Here is a 19,239-nt window from a genome sequence, read left to right as displayed (position 1 = left end):
ATTCAGAGAGTCCGGTATTGGCAGAGTCTACTGTATTGTCTAGATACAACTTCTGACCAAGTTTGGTCATTATCGGATGAAAACTACTTCTATTAGAGAGCAGACACCATGCTAAATGCTTGAAATGCACTAAGTGACCCAGTGACCTAGTTTTCTCCCCGGCATGACCCATATTCCAACTTGACCTAGATATTGTCCAGATACAACTTCTGACCAAGTTTAGTGAAGATCGGATGAAGAAAACTACTTCAATTAGAGAGCGGACACCATGCAAAATGCTTGAAATGCACTAAGTGACCCTGTGACCTAGTTTCTGACCCGGCATGACCCATATTCCAACTTGACCTAGACATTGTCTAGATAAAACTTCTGACCAAGTTTGGTTAAGATCGGATGAAAACTATTTGAATACGAGAGCAGACACTGCTGTGGAAGACGACCGCCCACCTGCCCGCCCACCTGCCCGCCGCCAAGGTGAAACTATATTACGTCATGTTTTTTTAAAACGGGCGTATAATAAATGGTTTAAAACGACGAAAAATACCTTCCTCTGCATGGACGTGGCTATCTTGTTTGTCACGTGTTTACCCCCCTCTTTAAAATCCTCTACTAAACTTACACATAATATAAAATATAAAAAATAAACTAATAACATAATTGTTTTTAACGTCAGATAGAAGACCACATAGTATACACAAATGTTAATTATCACATTAATTTAACTACAGGGAAAAAAGGTTTTAAGCGTCTGAATGCATCACCTGACAGACAGTGTGATCTTAAAAAAATTTAACTAATGAAAAAAAGCTGGGTACCTTTTTTAACTTATAGAAAATATAAAATTTTAGTTTTTAAACAAAATATTTTAAATGACCTTTTTCCTATAGACGAGTTAATTGTTATTGTTTACATTCGGGATTTTCCGCGCATGCGCACTGACTGGTTGGCAAAAACACTGGTTACAGTAACGTAAAACATGTATAAAGGGCTTTTGTTTAGTCAATAAATTGATAATAAATACGAAATAAACATTAAAACTCTTTAAAAAAAAGTGCAAATATAGCATATTTAGTACCAAATAAATGTATATTCACAAATAAAATTTCCTCTTCATAAAAATACGAAGTAGTTATTAGCATAGAGTAAACGTGATCGGAAGACTTAATACTGACAATTCCACAAAACAAAACAATAAATTAGCCGTATTCTTTCTGATAATAAGACTTGAATAAATTATATTTAAACACTAATAAAACATATTTTAATTGTATTATAATTTTAAGTGGTGTGGATAGTGTTTTATTTCATCAGCGATCAATAGAGTCAGAGGTGCATTTAATCAATTATAAAAAAAGCCCTAAAAAGCGGAATACAGTACTATTTTTAAATATTGTGGTAATTTTCTTTTACATTGAATGAATTTACGTTTCGTTTACATTGAATGAATATAAATTCAATTTACCATACAAACGGAAAAACCCTGCATATTAATTACCCAAATGTAACTGTCTTTGCATGTATATTGAAATCTCTATTAGTAATAAGGAGTGATAAAAATATAGCATTTTATGATAGATGCATATATTTAATTTATCTAACGGCCCCTTTTGTGACTGCTTATGTTCATGATCGTGTTTCGGACCCTGCAGTAATGTACAATCTTTACACATAATAGCGCAGGGTTTTCCCTTCCTTTTATTTGAACAGGCCAAATAAAAATTTGAACAGGCCAAGCAAGGCACTCCTGCTAGGGGGGTGCGGGGGCATGCCCCCCCGAAAAATTTTGAAAATCTAGACACAAAATGGTGCATTTTGGGGGGGTTTGGACAGAAATTTTAGAGATGAAAATTACTTGTTTTTTTGTGTATCACTTATGGAATTTTTCTAACTTCATTCAACTAAAAGTATTGTTTGAATAATTTCTTTCATGCATTTTCATCGAGATTTTCATCAATACAAACCTTTCTGACGTTTTGAAGGCGCTGTCACACTGAAAAAATCTCTCAGGGTTCGTTTCATTTTGAGAAAACCATGTGGTTACGATTTTTGTAGTTATTTGCGTACTCAAAATAATCAGCCAATGAGAAGCGCCGTTTTGTAGTTATTTGCGTACTCAAAATAATCAGCCAATGAGAAGCGCCGTTATAAATTATACTTGTTCGGTAAAACGTACACACGGAAGTATAAAGAACATAAACAAAACGATGTTAAATCGATGTTTTCGCTTGTTTAATTTCGTCTTTTCTTAACTTTAAAAATTACATCGATCAAAGTTGCAAAACCTCTCATTATTTTTTTTTGTTACCAGCATTTGAACCGGCCAGAAAATCAATTGAACCGGTCAATTTGGCCGGCGGCCGGTTCTTAGGGAAAACTCTGATAGCGGAGTTAACTTTTGCCGGTACCCGTTAAATACGTTAATTGCATAGCAGTAAAATTGCACAATATTTAAATGTATAGTTATTAAACAATGTATTATTAAGTTTAACTGGCTAATAAATATATACACTCGTTCCCGTTAATACATTTCCGACAATTGTCTTCATTTTTGTTAAAATATTTCATAAAAAATTAACTTATCAGTATTTTTAGCTTTAAAATGTGGCTTTAATGATTGCTCAATATGCCAAGAGATGACATAGAGGTATCGTGACTTATGTTTACTGACCAGACACTCGTCTGCAACATGTGGTTTATGCAGGGGTCCAAGTGTAGGTCCCTGGGTTTATGACACCATGTTTTCTTTGTAATTGTCTGGACAGTATCCGATCATAACGAGATAATCGGTTTGTGATAACAAAGGTGCAATTATACACCGGGATATAAATGCTGCAACAAAGAGTGCCAAAATTAGTGTGAACAATAAAATAAATCAATTACATTAAATAAAAGAATTTATTGAATGTGTAAGAAGGTAAGTTTTTCCAGACACATAAAGGTTCAAATCAGTTACCCTATGTACATACAATTGACCTATTCGTTGTTTGTTTTTATCCTTATTTGTTTTCGTTCATTAAATTTAATTCATTCTAAAAGAATTTCAATTTCTGAGAAGTTTTTAACTAAAAATGGTCGCGATGAAGTGCCAAGTAGAGAGATTTTTGTTTAACCACATACCGAGCTCTTAGATTGTGTTCCACTCCCGAGTTCGTTGTCAGTAAAAACAAATAATAATAAGAACAATAAAATCGTTCCAAAGATGCATTTCCTTGCATGCTAATGTTTTATTCAGACATAATTAGTAAAATTATATTCGATATTGTGCATGATTATCATTAAAAACGAAGATTTCGTCAACCTTCTCTATATGCGCTTATATAAATTGCACCTCTTTTGCCAACCAGTGGGCGGAGTCTAAACTTTGCAGGTGCGTGTGACGTCACGCGTTAACTCGTCTATATAAAATGTGATGTCCGTGCAGGGCCCTTAATTTCTATACTTTGGGGAATTGGGGCTGGGGCCCTTAGAGGGGGGAATTGTATATCCTTTTGGGCGAAAAAGGGGAATTTTAGAAAATCTTTTCAACAACCATTCAACACTTAAAATTGCTATATTTAAATGTATTTCACATAAATATACCTTCAATCAAAGGTAAATAGCACGATATATGTAACCAGCTTTCATTGGTATAAAAGTACACAAGAGGCCCATGAGCATACATGCCAGAATTTTTCAGGTCCAAATCGGGACTTTCCTTAAAAATTGTCGGGACATTTGACTAAAAAGCGGGACACCTAAAACGATCAATCATTTCACCTTTTCTTTAGTCAGTAATCAGTATATTACTTACAAAAACTCTTAATTTCTGCCCAATATTGATGATAAATGTGTGTTCAGAATTTCGTGAACGCATATGTTCTCCATTTTCCAGAAGTAAACACACTCCATGAACTGAAATGTGGGGTGTCCCCGTTTGCCTCGATTTGACATCCAATTGGTGCAGGGATACCCCCTTGAACCAATGTAAATCGTGTGACACGATGTGAGCGCATCGAGCACTTTTCTTTTTTCCACAAATCGTAAATTAACTCTAAATTTAGATTGATGCAATATGTACAAACTATTTTCTGAAGATCCGTCGAAAACGAAAGGTAATTTGTGAAGAACATCAATATGTATTGGACAGCATTCAATTTGTTTGATGTACAAAATCGGTGTTTTGACAGGTTTTATATCTTTGGGTTGTATAATACACAGGATAATATTATTGTTGTACTTGAATGGGCCATGAAATACAAACGCAGGCGGCGTTTATTTCTGTACGATACATCTTTGGATAGCAATTAGCGACTCCTATCATAAAAACACAATGGTGTGAATGCTGATTTAATCTAAACATTGAATGTAAAAGACTCATTAATGACGTAGAGTTGATTTTACAAAACAATTGTTTTGTAAAGCGTTTCAAACAAGGACAAAAACAAACACATTTTCAACATTTATTTCATTATAATACAACTATCGATAGCAATAAGCGACCTCTATCTTGAAGACCACCATGGTGTGAATGCCTGATAAAATCAATAATTAGCCAATAAATCGCTGATAAGGTGTCATAAACAACACTGGTACACACGAGAAGTAAAATCGGATTGTTAATTGGGGGCATTAAAGGGATTAGCGGTGGTAAGTGTTAACGAAACAGAGCTTGAATAGGGAATTTTATTGGGAATCTATAGACCTTACATCGTTTTTTTACGAATGTCGGGACAAATCGTCTCATATCGGGACGCCGGGACAAAGGGCCCAAAAGCGGGACTGTCCCGCCGAGATCGGGACGTCTGGCATGTATGCCCATGAGGGCTACTGCTATAAACACTGTGCAAGTTTGGAAAGAATAAGATGAACTGTGTACTTAATCGCGCAAAAAGGGGAGAATTTTCTCAAATTCAAGGGGAGATTATTCTGGACTTATAACTCCGATATTGCTCATTTTCAATAGGGTTTGACTCATCATTCAGATAAAGCCACTGTGCAAGTTGGGAAATAATTGGATGAAAACTGTGGACTTTATTGTGTAAACAAGCCTTATTTCACAATTTTCTCAAATTCAAGGGGAGATAATTCTGGACTTTTTACTCTGATGTAACCCATTTTCAATAGGGTTCAAGTCCTCATTAATATAAAGACACTGAACGCGCAAACAAGGAGAATTTTTCTCAAATTCAAGGGGAGATTATTGTGTACTTATTTCTCCAATACTGCTCATATTCAATAGGGTTCAAGTCCTCATTGATATAAAGATACTGTGCAAATTTTGAAATAATTGGATGAAAACTGTGGAATTGAATGCGTAAACAAGCGGGATTTCAAAATTTTCTCATATTTAAGGGGAAGTCATTCTGGACTTATTGCTTCGATATTGCTCTTTTTAAAAAAGGGTTTGAGTCCTCATTGATACAAAGACACTGCAAGTTTGCCAAGAATTGGATGAAAATTATGGACTTAATCACATAAAAAACAAAATTTTCATTTTTTTCTCAAATTCAAGGGGAGATAATTCTGAACTTATAACTCCGATATTACTCATTTTCAATAGGGTTTGACTCATCATTCAGATAAAGACACTGTGCAAGTTGGGAAATAATTGGATGAAAGCTGTGGACTTTAAACAAGCCTTATTTCACAATTTTCTCAAATTCAAGGGGAGATAATTCTGGACTTTTTACTCTTATGTAACCCATTTTCAATAGGGTTCAACAGGGTTTTACATTTATGTCAAATTGTAGGGGTCCCTAGGACTCCTGTTATTAATTTTCAGGGGTCCTGTCAATAAAAATGGGGGTCCCAATATAACTTAGTGATATATTAGTAGTATAGCACACATGAATGGTCCTTTATTCATGGCAAGTATTGTTTGCTTGTTTTTCACTGTACATCAAATCATTTTTGAATGAAAGCCATTGATATTTATTAAGCCATTCCGGCAAAAACTTTCGAGCCTTTTTAGTGGCAGGGGGCATTGTTCCAGTCCTGCAGGAACCTTGCTCTTGTGTTGCTGATTCTGCATCTTTTGAACTACTTTGAAAGAATGCGCGTAAGTCACCTTGTTTTGACATTTTTGCAGACAAAAAAGGGAATTTTAAAATGCATGCCATTTGAGTTACAAGCAGCAAATGTATGCTAAATATGCTGACTGTGTTAAAGTCAAATAGTTAAATCTTTAAGTATAGTAATTGATTATTTACGTAAACAATAGCCGCAATTTAACACACACCTATAAAATTAAAGATTGTATAATGTATTTATTTTTATGTCCCCCCAGGCTTGGCGAAATTGGAAAAACTATACCGGTCATCCGGACAGGCATTTCAGAAAATGTGCCGGTCCGGAAAAAATTTAGCCGGACCGAAAAAAACAACTATGTACATTAACATAAACCCTTTATTTTAGCTCGACAAACCACTGCCAGTGCTTTATCCTAATAAGATAACAGTTTTTCGGTGTTCATCAATTCGTCTTGATAGTCTGGACAATCTTCTTCAATTCTTCTTAAATTTCCATATCTTCTTCAGTGTCACACAGTTAAGCAATCTCCTTTTCCTTTTCGATTAAAATTGCAGTTAACGGACACTAACTTGTACTATGTAAAATGATGACATTTTTGGAGACGAGTGCATGTTATAAAGATATCACTAGAACATTGTTTATATTTTTATAAACAATGTTTTAAAGCCATGCTTTATTAAGAAATTCATATTTTAATGTCCTTATCTACTCGAAAAATATGTCAAAGCTATCAAGATCTTTTTTGTTAGAATGCAGTTGCCGATTTTGCAACTGAGTTTGAAGAAGGTGTAGTGTAACCATTTGGATTTGCTAATTGTACGTAACAAACTTATTGCTAACATCAAAACAATGAGGGATTTCATTTTCATGATGTAGTAAGGGATTTGCTCTTCGAATTTTCAACTTTGAAAAAAATATGATTTGTTTGCATTCATTTCACATTTTGTCGGTCGCCAGGACCGACACTCTTGTTAAACCTGCCAGACCAAATGGAAATCTGCCAGTCAGGACCGGCGGACCGGCAATTTCGCCAAGCCTGTCCCCCACTATAGTAGTGGGGGACATATTGTTTTTGCCCTGTCTGTTGGTTGGTTGGTCTGTCTGTCTGTTTGCGCCAACTTTAACATTTGCAATAACTTATGCAATATTGAAGATAGCAACTTGATATTTGGCATGCATATGTATCTCATGGAGCTGCACATTTTGAGTGGTGAAAGGTCAAGGTCATCCTTCAAGGTCAAAGGTCAAATATATGGGTCAAAATCGCTAATTAAATGTACGCTTTTGCAGTATTTCAATATTCAAGATAGCAACTTGATATTTGGCACGCATGTGTATCTCATGGAGCTGCACATTTTGAGTGGTGAAAGGTCAAGGTCATCCTTCAAGGTCAGAGGTCAAATATATGTTACCAAAATCGCTCATTTTATGAGTACTTTTGCAATATTGAAGATAGCAACTTGATATTTGGCATGCATGTGTATCTCATGGAGCTGCACATTTTGAGTGGTGAAAGGTCAATTCAAGGTCATTCTTCAAGGTCAGAGGTCAAATATATGTGGCCCAAATCGCTTATTTTATTAATACTTTTGCAATATTGAAGATAGCAACTTGATATTTGGCATGCATATGTATCTCATGGAGCTGCACATTTTGAGTGGTGAAAGGTCAAGGTCATCCTTCAAGGTCAAATATATGGGTCAAAATTGCTCCTGTAATGTCACTTCTGCAATATTAAAGCTAGCAATTTTATATTTGAAATGCATGTGTATCTCATGGAGCTGCACATTTTGAGTGGTGAAGGGTCAAGGTCAAGGTCATCCTACAAGGTCAAACGTCATATAGGGGGACATTGTGTTTCACAAACGCATCTTGTTACAGTTTAATCTTGCTTGCCAGATAATAAGCTATTGTATCCTCGGTAAGATTTTCTTTCTTAGCGACATAAAATAGCTCGCATTTATGCATTGTAATCTCAATTCGGAACTTTGCACCTAGCAACAGCAGGTGCGCAATAAAACGATTGGTCGATAAATCAAACAAGTGAGACAATCCTACATTCTTCTAGAAAATTACGTACTGCAGTTGTCTTTCAGATTTTCTTGTTGATATTACGAGAGCCAATACGTCTAAATAATTGTGCGTTGCAAACCAACAAAAATGACGGGTCCTGACTGGCATTTTATGCGTATTTAACGCAGAATATCGCGTCCCGTAAAACCCTGGGTTCAAGTCCTCATTAATATAAAGACACTGAACAAATTTGAAAAGAATCGGATGAAAACTGTGTTCTTGATCTTGTAAACAAAAAAGTCTAACGCACGCACGGACAACGGAAACCACGCCATGACATAAGCTCTTCAGGCCTTAGGCCAGTAGAGCTAAAAATAGGGGAAAAAAGTATACTATTTTAAGGGAGGAATGGGGACGAATTTCAAAACGGCCAAACTAGGGCCCTGCCATGCAGCATTTTGTTGCAAAAGATAAACATCTATCAGTGGAAAACATGGAATCTAAGAAAAATACTTTTCAAATGCAAGAATTTATTACAGATGCTCATCAAACTGGCTGTGTATTTATCAAGATCATCACCTGTCACATGAACAAGTTGCAAAAAATTATTCTCCTGTTTATTCTACCACTTACGAGTTAAATAGTGAAGAAAAATAATTATAAGACATGTTATGAATCCTTCAATATTGTTAAGTTTGTAAAACAAAATAGAGGCAAAATTATTTAAGATATTTCCTTAGAAACAGGCCAATTCTAAAAACCACTTGCCCTCTGAACCCTGATTTGTTTGAAAATCCTATATATCTGTTCAGTAATCAGCTTGAAATGAAAGCTCTAAACTTTTGCAATATTTGTGTACAGTAAATTTCATGCAAATTGACAATAACAAACAAAAAATAATTTTCTAACTAAAGAGAAATAACTTATATTTTATCAGGAATGTGTCATTAATCCCGAAATATGCCAGAAACTGATTTTAAAGGGATTTTAAATCTTTTTCACAGATTTTGGAAGATAATGACGTTTGTCATTAAATGCTTTATATTGATAAATGACAAATGCAATCATTGGATCTAAAAAGCTTAAGTCAAAAACATCAATACAATTAAAGAAAGAAAAAATAGTAACCCTCAACTGGGCTCGAACCACCGATTCCTGAAATAAAACTCTTACACTTAGACCACTTGCCGATCCATGCTCTTAGTCTTACAATGAGTGATTTATTCTATACTTAAAATATGCGGCTAGATTGAAGTAAATCTCTAACGCTTAGACCACTTGCCGATCCATGCTCTTAGTCTTACAACGAGTGATGTATTCTATACAGTTTGATTACCACTATCGACAAAACGGGGGTTTGGGGGCGGTAGCCCCCGATACTAAAGGAATATGTAGGATAAAAAGGATTATTAGGTGTTGCGTTGTGTTATGTGTTAGGTATTGTGTGCTTAGCAATCATAAAATATAGTTTTTATATGCTTTTCCATTCTTTTTTACGTACCGATAAAGTTCAATCGTTCCAAATATGCAATCCTCTTAATGTCACAAAATATGACAACAGAACTTCCCAAATTATTCAATCGTTTCGTGTTTCAACACTTTATAATTTTCAGGTTTTGAAATCGTCAAAAGATGCATATAAATGATATTTGAGAGCGTGGTAAATGTTCGATATTATTTTTTCCTCACAAATATCATAACTACATGAACAAAAATGTGCGAATCTGAAACATTTTCTTAAATTTTGTCAATTTACCAAAATGTGAAACGATTCATTTGGATGAAACTATGTGAAAGAGCCTAAGAGGGATATTTGAACGTTTTGGGTCTTTTGATATTATAAATAAAAAAAATATTTTCAGGTACAGTTTGTCAACCAGTTCCGGATAATCATCAGTTCCGCTTAATTTGTATTTATTTTTCCATAATGTGCCAATAAAATCAAAATGATAAGTGTCTAAGGTATACATTAGGTAAAGGAATAAATTAACAAAGTTTTAACAAGAAAGCTTTTGTATTATGCTTACAGGGGTTATAAATGCAGCAAAAAGTTAACCGGAACTGATTGAATAAGTTATGTTTTGAGATGTGCATATGGATATAGGCTTTATTATTTTCAAAATTGAAATAAACGTTTTGCTGATTGTAAACAAATGCCATGACAATGTTTTGAAATACTAATTTTGTAAGTTGAGTAATTGTTAATAATTTTCCCAAGGGTGAACGTTAATTGGCTATTTTTGACAAAAACTGCATATGCCGTCTGACCTAACCAGTTATCATACAAAATAAATTTTACCCTTTATTTTTACATCTTACATTGACACTAAATCCCGAAAAAAATTACAGTGGTCAAAATAACTTACCAGTGACATATACAGTCGCGATTAACAGTAGAATGTGTTTCATCTTCCAATAAAGATGATTTATTGTCTTTGCGATATGAAAACACACGCCATCTTGTTTGATTTATCGTTTTCGATACAGAACGCAGAAATCAAAACTCTGTGTGACGTTATCATGACGTCATATTGGGAGATACAATGTGGCGCCAAATGCATAATAATTTAAAAAGAAATATGCATAAATTTATTTTAAAACAATAAAGGATGTAGATATGTTCTGTCTGTTAAATTAAATTGTCAAATATTTGTGACCACTAACAGAAAGACAAAGCCGTGTTCATATGTTTTTATTTAACCTAAAAAACCATTTGATCAGTCGACTTACGAAAACTGTTTTCGAAAGCTTCGTACCAAAAAAAAATCGAGTCTGGATTATTCCCACCATGTACCGAAAGAGAAATATCGTGCTTTGTTGATCATATGAATATATTAACGGTCATTTTATGACGTTCAATGTGTATTCTTAGTTATCAATTTACATTTAGAAATAGGTTTTACATGTGGTTGCAGATTCTTGACGCTAAATAAATACATAAAATAGATATATATAAATCTTAACACATTCTTAGAACATTCATGTTTATTTGAATAAGATACGACTCTACAATATGCATATTATATACTTGCATAAACTAAGTACGTAACGGTAATCGGTGTTATATATATATATATATATATATATATATATATATATATACCAATATATAGTGCCAGTTACGCGGTCTCGGTAGTTTTCAGACTGTACTTACGAGGTCAATATAAAAAACGGGGTCTATATACAACCCCGCATTCTAGGCTCCTTTAATTACTATGAGGGGGGTGTAGGGGAGGTAATGCAATCAAATCTCACAATAAGGTCTTAAATCGAAAACCACAATCACGTCTGAAATTGAAATTGTATATACCTCGCAAATAAGTTCGCTATATATATTCCTTGTATAAGACGTTAAATAAATGGCGTGTTCATAAATAACAATATATAAGGTACCCTTATATACCTTAATTCGTGTTAATATCGGATAAAAAAGGGTATGGAGATACAGGTTTTTTATGTGGGAACCCCATAACCTATTTCTAAATCAGAGACCCCGTAACTTGCCTTATGTGTGAATATATATATATATATATATATATATATATATATATATATATATATACATGTTAAAAAATGTTCATTTTTAATATGCATGTCTTTAGAGTTTCCAATTCTTTTATTGTTTATTCTAAATCTATATTACAAATAATACATAATGTATATGCCTGTATGTCATTGACCATTGTTGACTACATTGTGTGTTATATGTATGTGTTCTCATGGGCTTCAAGTCTAATGTTTTATAAAATAAACCTAGATCTATACACAAAACCTATAGGCGTGCGCATTTGACGATGAAGCCTATTAAGTTTATAAAGAAAAGTCACTCGCATAATGCAGAAAGTTCAAATTCTATTTTTAACATTAAATCATTTAAAAGATTTAAGATTTAATTGACTGCATTTCTGAAGTAGATTAAACGGGTAGATCTACTTATAATCAAGGAACGTTTAAAAAATGTGTATGCTTAAGAAGAAAAAATCAAAAGGTCCGTTTTTTGATAGAGATCGACGTCTGCATTTAAACTTGAATTGACACTTACCAAAACCATGCACGTCGATGAAAACTAATGCACATAGTTAAGGTGACAATATTTGAATTTCTTCTGCATTTACATATCATCCATAAAGATTAACTAATGCAACTTATTTTCTGTGCACACAAAATGCAATATGGACAATGCTTTAAAGCCTCCTCACACATAGACGAATCCATATATGACGAAGCCTTGCGAAAAGGGTAAATTTATAAATTCTATCGAATTCTTACCGATATTGTTAGAAAATGTGTTGCATTGTGTAATATTATAACGAAAGGTGAACGTAGAGGAACTATTTTGTGCGAATGATTTACGCAGTTTGATGAACCTTTACTGCAATTCGCTAGAAAGCGTTAGGTCGCGCAAATAATATTCGTTCTTTCGGTTAGCGATAAGGAGCTTTTAAGAGCGTAAAGATACGAATGAGAGCGCAACCTTGCACATATTTGCGCATACCGCCGAATATTTCCGAAACGGTGTTTCTGCATCCGGGCGTTTTGATATAGACTTACTTTTTTCCGACTCGACTATGCATGTTGATTATGCATTAAGTCTTTTTCATTAAAGATTTTGCGTAAATTTCGTTACTTACTTTTACTATTACTTCCCTTTATAAGGCCGATACAAAAACAACAATACTCTTTATTAATTTATTCCACAAATATGTTACACTTTATTTCAATCTCTAATGTGGCACCATCCTGTCTTGCTATGGCACATATCCCGCTAGAGAGTTGACCCAGTGCTTCAGAGTGTTTCTCACGATCTTGCCTTGTTTTATTGCTGTACGTGTTGTGGCCCCTGGTATTGACATTCCTGGTATCCTCCAAGTTGCGACCTCTTCTCCATTCCCCAGGAACCATATCGCCTCTTCTATCATCATGGTCAACCAGTGCATTCTGCATGGTTGGGTACCTGATCCTCATCAAGATGTGGAGAATGCAGCATGTCTTTACAGTCAGCCTTACTGTGAATGGGCTATAGTTCATCTTTGTGAGAAGTATCTAAAATTACAGATGACCAGTATTGTTATGTGTTAAAAGTTAACGTGAAAATTTCTTTGAAAATGTGTTTTGAAAAAGGGTATAGCAGTAAAGTTCCGCTATTAAGGCCACTTCGAAGATTTAAAACATTATGCGTTTTTTTACAATATTCAAGTCACAAATGGTTAATTTATGAAGGAAAATGGTCCGATATTAAGACCAATTCGCAATTGAGACCACTATTTTGCCTGGTCTTAATAGCGGAACTTTACTGTACCTGGAATCAGTTGGCAAAAATTCCCAAATGCATTTTCTGATACTCTCCTAGCCCTGGATAACCGGTAGTTCAGGATGCTTTCGTCTCTTGTCAGGACTCTATGTCCATAGGGTTTCTGCATGTTCTCGCTAAGGCTGAATGCGTCATCTCCAACCAAGAAATAGGGCATGTCGACGGTGTCATTTGGAAAGGGCTGTGGGTCTGGAAATCCAATGGAACCATCCTGCACCATCTAAAGGAATTATGATTCATGATAAATCTTGGCATCTCCACTTGAACCATATCCTGAAAATACAAAAGGATAAGAAATTGTCAGTATACAACTGTACATTGAAAGCAGCGCTAAATGGATATAATTTATGTAATTACAAAATAATGCAGTTAAATGTATGTAGACTAATATTCACAACCCAGATCACACCATGCGAACTTGTAGTCCGAGTCGACAATGGCCAGTAAGATGATGCTGAAGAATCCCTTATAATTATTATATAAGGAACCAGAGCTGGCAGGCTTTTTGATAGCTATGTGCGTGCCATCAATAGCAGCAACGCAATTTGGAAAGTTCCGATTCTTGAGGAAACCATAAACCAGTTGTCTCCATTCTTCAAGTGTTGAGGGGGCTGTCATAACCTCATCAACATATTCTTCGCATATAGCATGCCACACGTCTCTGACCACTACAGAGAGGGTATTCTCAGCGACCCGCCAGGAATACTGCATGTCTGAGTACTTGACACCAGAAACTATGTTACGTAGTGTGACAGCTAACTTTAGCCCTGGATCCAAGAGCTCCTTGTACCGAGTGTGTTGCTTCACGAGGCGATGACGAACCTTCCCAAAATTGTATCGTACATTTCAGTAGGCGTGCGGAGAATTTCTTGAATGTTCCAGGATCTTCTGAGCTCAACCATGAGCTGATCATAGATGCCAAATTGGCGCCGTCTCCCGGAATGAAGCCATGGTCTTATCCAGATAGTAAGTGCTCTGGCTCCCCTTCTCCACCTTAGTCGGCCTCTGAGAAAGCGGTCTATGTTAAGTTGTTGTTGGACTACTTCTTGATTGGCCATAGCAGCAACATACTGCAGTTTCAGGCGTTGCATATCTTCCATTTGACGAAGAAATAATGATACCTTCAATATTATTTATATGAAATATAGGCATATGTCTGCACAAACTACTAAAAAATCATGAGCGCTATGGATTATTCGGATGGATTCGCATAGATTTCCTATCGTAGTTACCCTTCGGATTGATTCGTATACGAGCGTATACCATTCGTTTTCTGAACGTTAACTTATCGTTATAAATCGCTTAAATGCGTCGGATTCAATTCGCTACAGTACGCAAATCCTCGCTATAGTTCGCAAAAGTTCGCAAGCTATCGCAAAGATTTGTTTTCGGATCGTCCTCTTTCGCTTGATATGCAAATCAAGTAATCATGATATGCAAATTAGCTGAGAGCTGCGACCTCTAACGCCAGTTGTCGAACGCCATGCGAAGACTTTCCGATCATTCAACGTATTGAAACGAATTTTAACGAACGATAGACGACACTTTTATTCGCCAACAATTTTTTAACATGTTTAAATTTTTCCGACGAACAGAACTAATCGCAACGGACGCAAAAGCTCACAAACGCATCCATACGAACACCACCAACGATGTGCAACGTACATAAACCAATGAGAACGAATTTCGCTATTTTACACATAGACGTAACGTCGTTTTAATGACGTTCTGCATATCTACGCATTTGGCGGACGCCAAAAGATCAACAACTGGTTGGACATGATATTATTTTATCTATTTTTCTACTGTACATTTTACAGTTCGATGCATCATTAACAAGTCCATTATTCATTATAAAAATGGATAATATAAATTAAATATCAATTAACAGTAAAACAACCTCGGTTTTGTCAGTAAGTATTGTCAAAATTGTCAAAGAGTACTCGCGACTATTCCGTATATTTATACAACTTATTTTTATCGGCAATATAAACAGCATGTAAGATACATCAATGAATAAAACAAATAATGCTATTTACTTCTGGTGTTATCAATTTTATTATTATTATTATTATTATTATTATTATTATTATTATTATTATTATTATATTTCCTATGCAGCTCGCGGGAATGCTTTTATTTAAATATTTTATTTAAAATGGTAGTTTCCCATCTTCATTCAAACATTGATACACGTCAGTAAATCGTACAACGCGTCTATGAAACAATATTTGAAGTATTTTAAACAGGATCTTCAGAAAGACAAATATTTACTGCGTTCATCTCCAAAACGGATGTATTATACATTTTATTCACGCCATGTTTCCAAGTATTTCCAAGTTTATTTAAAACAATGGACAACATTGAAAGTACTTCATTTAAAAAAACAGATATACGGCGTTGATTGTGGTTGGAGTTTATGAAAGGTAAAGAGTTCAATGAATGAGATCAATTAAGGATAGCGAATGTCTTTCTGTGCACTTCTTAGCTGCATCACACGCAGTACGGATGTTAAGCTGAGTTTTTGCGGCTTATTTTACATTATTACATATTGCTGGTTATAAACCTATAGATACAAAACAGAAAACCAAAAGAATAATGGAAGTGAAATTAAAACATATTAGCCAACCGGCCACACGCGAAGTATCCGTACATATTTTAAATATTTATACGCGCGTTCTTCGAACAAACCTGTTTTAGTGGTTTGTCGGGCATTGCTATTGATTCGATTTTTAACAGTATCGAGAATCATCGCGCTCATGCTTAAAACATTAGTCAATATGGCGGAATAATTCTTGTTAAATTAATAAAAAATAATATTTATCATGGTATTGTTGAAAACACATTAAGAATCTATTATTGACATATCATAATTATATCGCTGGATATCTTCATTTAACATCTTTCTGGTCTAAAGAAAATTACAGTTCACCTAGTTCACGCTATAGCGTCTTTATTATATAACGAACTCCGGTCAGCACATAAGGTAGTCGTGAAGATGCAGCGTTGACCTGTATATAAACTGACATTCACACAAACTGACCGCGAATTGACCCGATACCTCGAGGGTTGAAATGCAATGCATTAAAGTGAGGCCTCGCTTCCACTGCTCTTTATACTTTTTACATGTTAACATGTTGACAGGAATATGGAAGTAAGTTCTAAATATGAGAACATAGCCTTCGAATAAAAATGTTCTCGCGCTGGCAATTCTCTGAAAATAAAAGGTGCACGCACAAACTGTATTGTGTCGAAAATGAACATTTTTTAACATATATATATATATATATATATATATATATATATATATATATATATATATATATATATATATATATACATGTTAAAAAATGTTCATTTTGAATATGCATGTCTTTAGAGTTTCCAATTCTTTTATTGTTTATTCTAAATCTATATTACAAATAATACATTATGTATATGCCTGTATGTCATTGACCATTGTTGACTACATTGTGTGTTATAAGTATGTGTACTCATGGGCTTCAAGTCTAATGTATTATAAAATAAACCTAGATCTATACACAAAACCTATAGGCGTGCGCATTTGACGATGAAGCCTATTAAGTTTATAAAGAAAAGTCACTCGCAGAATGCAGAAAGTTCAAATTCTATTTTTAACATTAAATCATTTAAAAGATTTAAGATTTAATTGACTGCATTTCTGAAGTAGATTTAACGGGTAGATCTACTTATAATCAAGGAACGTTTAAAAAATGTGTATGCTTAAGAAGAAAAAATCAAAAGGTCCGTTTTTTGATAGAGATCGACGTCTGCATTTAAACTTGAATTGACACTTACCAAAACCATGCACGTCGATGAAAACTAATGCCCATAGTTAAGGTGACAATATTTGAATTTCTTCTGCATTTACATATTATACATAAAGATTTACTAATGCAACTTATTTTCTGTGCACACAAAATGCAATATGGACAGTGCTTTAAAGCCTCCTCACACATAGACGAATCCATATGACGAAGCCTTGCGGAAAGGGTAAATTTATGAATTCTATCGAATTTTTACCGATATTGTTAGAAAATTTGTTGCATTGTGTAATATTATAACGAAAGGTGAACGTAGAGGAATTATTTGGTGCGAATGACTTACGCAGTTTGATGAACCTTTACTGCAATTCGCTAGAAAGCGTTAGGTCGCGCAAATAATATTCGTTCTTTCCGTTAGCGATAAGGAGCTTTTAAGAGCGTAAAGATACGAATGAGAGCGCAACCTTGCACATAATTGCGCATACCGCCGAATATTTCCGAAACGGTGTTTCTGCATCCGGGCGTTTTGATATAGACTAACTTTTTTCCGACTCGACTATGCATGTTGATTATGCATTAAGTATTTTTCATTAAAGATTTTGCGTAAATTTCGTTACTTACTTTTACTATTACTTCCCTTTATAAGGCCAATACAAAAACAACAATACTCTTTATTAATTTATTCCACAAATATGTTACACTTTATTTCAATCTCTAATGTGGCACCATCCTGTCTTGCTATGGCACATATCCCGCTAGAGAGTTGACCCAGTGCTTCAGAGTGTTTCTCACGATCTTGCCTTGTTTTATTGCTGTGTTGTGGCCCCTGGTATTGACATTCCTGGTATCCTCCAAGTTGCGACCTCTTCTCCATTCCCCAGGAACCATATCGCCTCTTCTATCATCATGGTCAACCAGTGCATTCTGCATGGTTGGGTACCTAATCCTCATCAAGATGTGGAGAATGCAGCATGTCGTAAAGACAGCAAAAGACGTAAAATCAGCCTTACTTTGGATGGGCTATAGTTCATCTTTGTGAGAAGTATCTAAAATTACAGATGACCAGTATTGTTATGTGTTAAAAGTTAACGTGAACATTTCTTTAAAATTGTGTTTTGAAAAAGGGTATTGCAGTAAAGTTCCGCTATTAAGGCCACTTCGAAGATTTAAAACATTATGCGTTTTTTTTACAATATTCAAGTCACAAATGGTTAATTTATGAAGGAAAATGGTCCGATATTAAGATCAATTCGCAATTGAGACAACTATTTTGCCTGGTCTTAATAGCGGAACTTTACTGTACCTGGAATCAGTTGGCAAAAACTCCCAAATGCATTTTCTGATACTCTCCTAGCCCTGGATAACCGGTAGTTCAGGATGCTTTCGTCTCTTGTCAGGACTCTATGTCCATAGGGTTTCTGCATGTTCTCGCTAAGGCTGAATGCGTCATCTCCAACCAAGAAATAGGGCATGTCGACGGTGTCATTTGGAAAGGGCTGTGGGTCTGGAAATCCAATGGAACCATCCTGCACCATCTAAAGAAATTATGATTCATTATAAATCTTGGCATCTCCACTTGAACCGTATCCTGAAAATACAAAAGGATAAGAAATTGTCAGTATACAACTGTACATTGAAAGCAGCGCTAAATGGATATAATTTATGTAATTACAAAATAATGCAGTTAAATGTATGTAGACTAATATTCACAACCCAGATCACACCATGCGAACTTGTAGTCCGAGTCGATAATGGCCAGTAAGATGATGCTGAAGAATCCCTTATAATTATTATATAAGGAACTAGAGCTGGCAGGCTTTCTGATAGCTATGTGCGTGCCATCAATAGCAGCAACGCAATTTGGAAAGTTCCAATTCTTGAGGAAACCATAAACCAGTTGTCTCCATTCTTCAAGTGTTGAGGGGGCTGTCATAACCTCATCAACATATTCTTCGCATATAGCATGACACACGTCTCTGACCACTACAGAGAGGGTATTCTCAGCGACCCGCCAGGAATACTGCATGTCTGAGTACTTGACACCAGAAACTATGTGACGTAGTGTGACAGCTAACTTTAGCCCTGGATCCAAGAGCTCCTTGTACCGAGTGTGTTGCTTCA

At 35.0% G+C, this 19,239-nt stretch overlaps 1 protein-coding gene across 50 annotated transcripts in view; it reads right to left on the bottom strand.

Moving 5' to 3' along the window:
- LOC127873833 (uncharacterized) overlaps window positions 1-10,535 on the bottom strand; it is a 433,898-nt gene extending 423,363 nt beyond the window's left edge. For all 50 annotated transcript variants that reach the window (XM_052417848.1, XM_052417841.1, XM_052417850.1 and 47 more), the window contains exon 1: window positions 10,389-10,535. In XM_052417848.1, coding sequence (XP_052273808.1) covers window positions 10,389-10,431 — 43 coding nt within the window. In that variant the 5' untranslated portion in view covers window positions 10,432-10,535. The remainder of the gene's footprint in view (window positions 1-10,388) is intronic.
- Window positions 10,536-19,239: the final 8,704 nt, after the last annotated feature.

Source organism: Dreissena polymorpha, chromosome 3 (assembly GCF_020536995.1).
Source record: "Dreissena polymorpha isolate Duluth1 chromosome 3, UMN_Dpol_1.0, whole genome shotgun sequence".
NCBI lineage: Eukaryota > Metazoa > Mollusca > Bivalvia > Myida > Dreissenidae > Dreissena > Dreissena polymorpha.
This window is presented reverse-complemented; position numbering and strand designations above follow the sequence as displayed.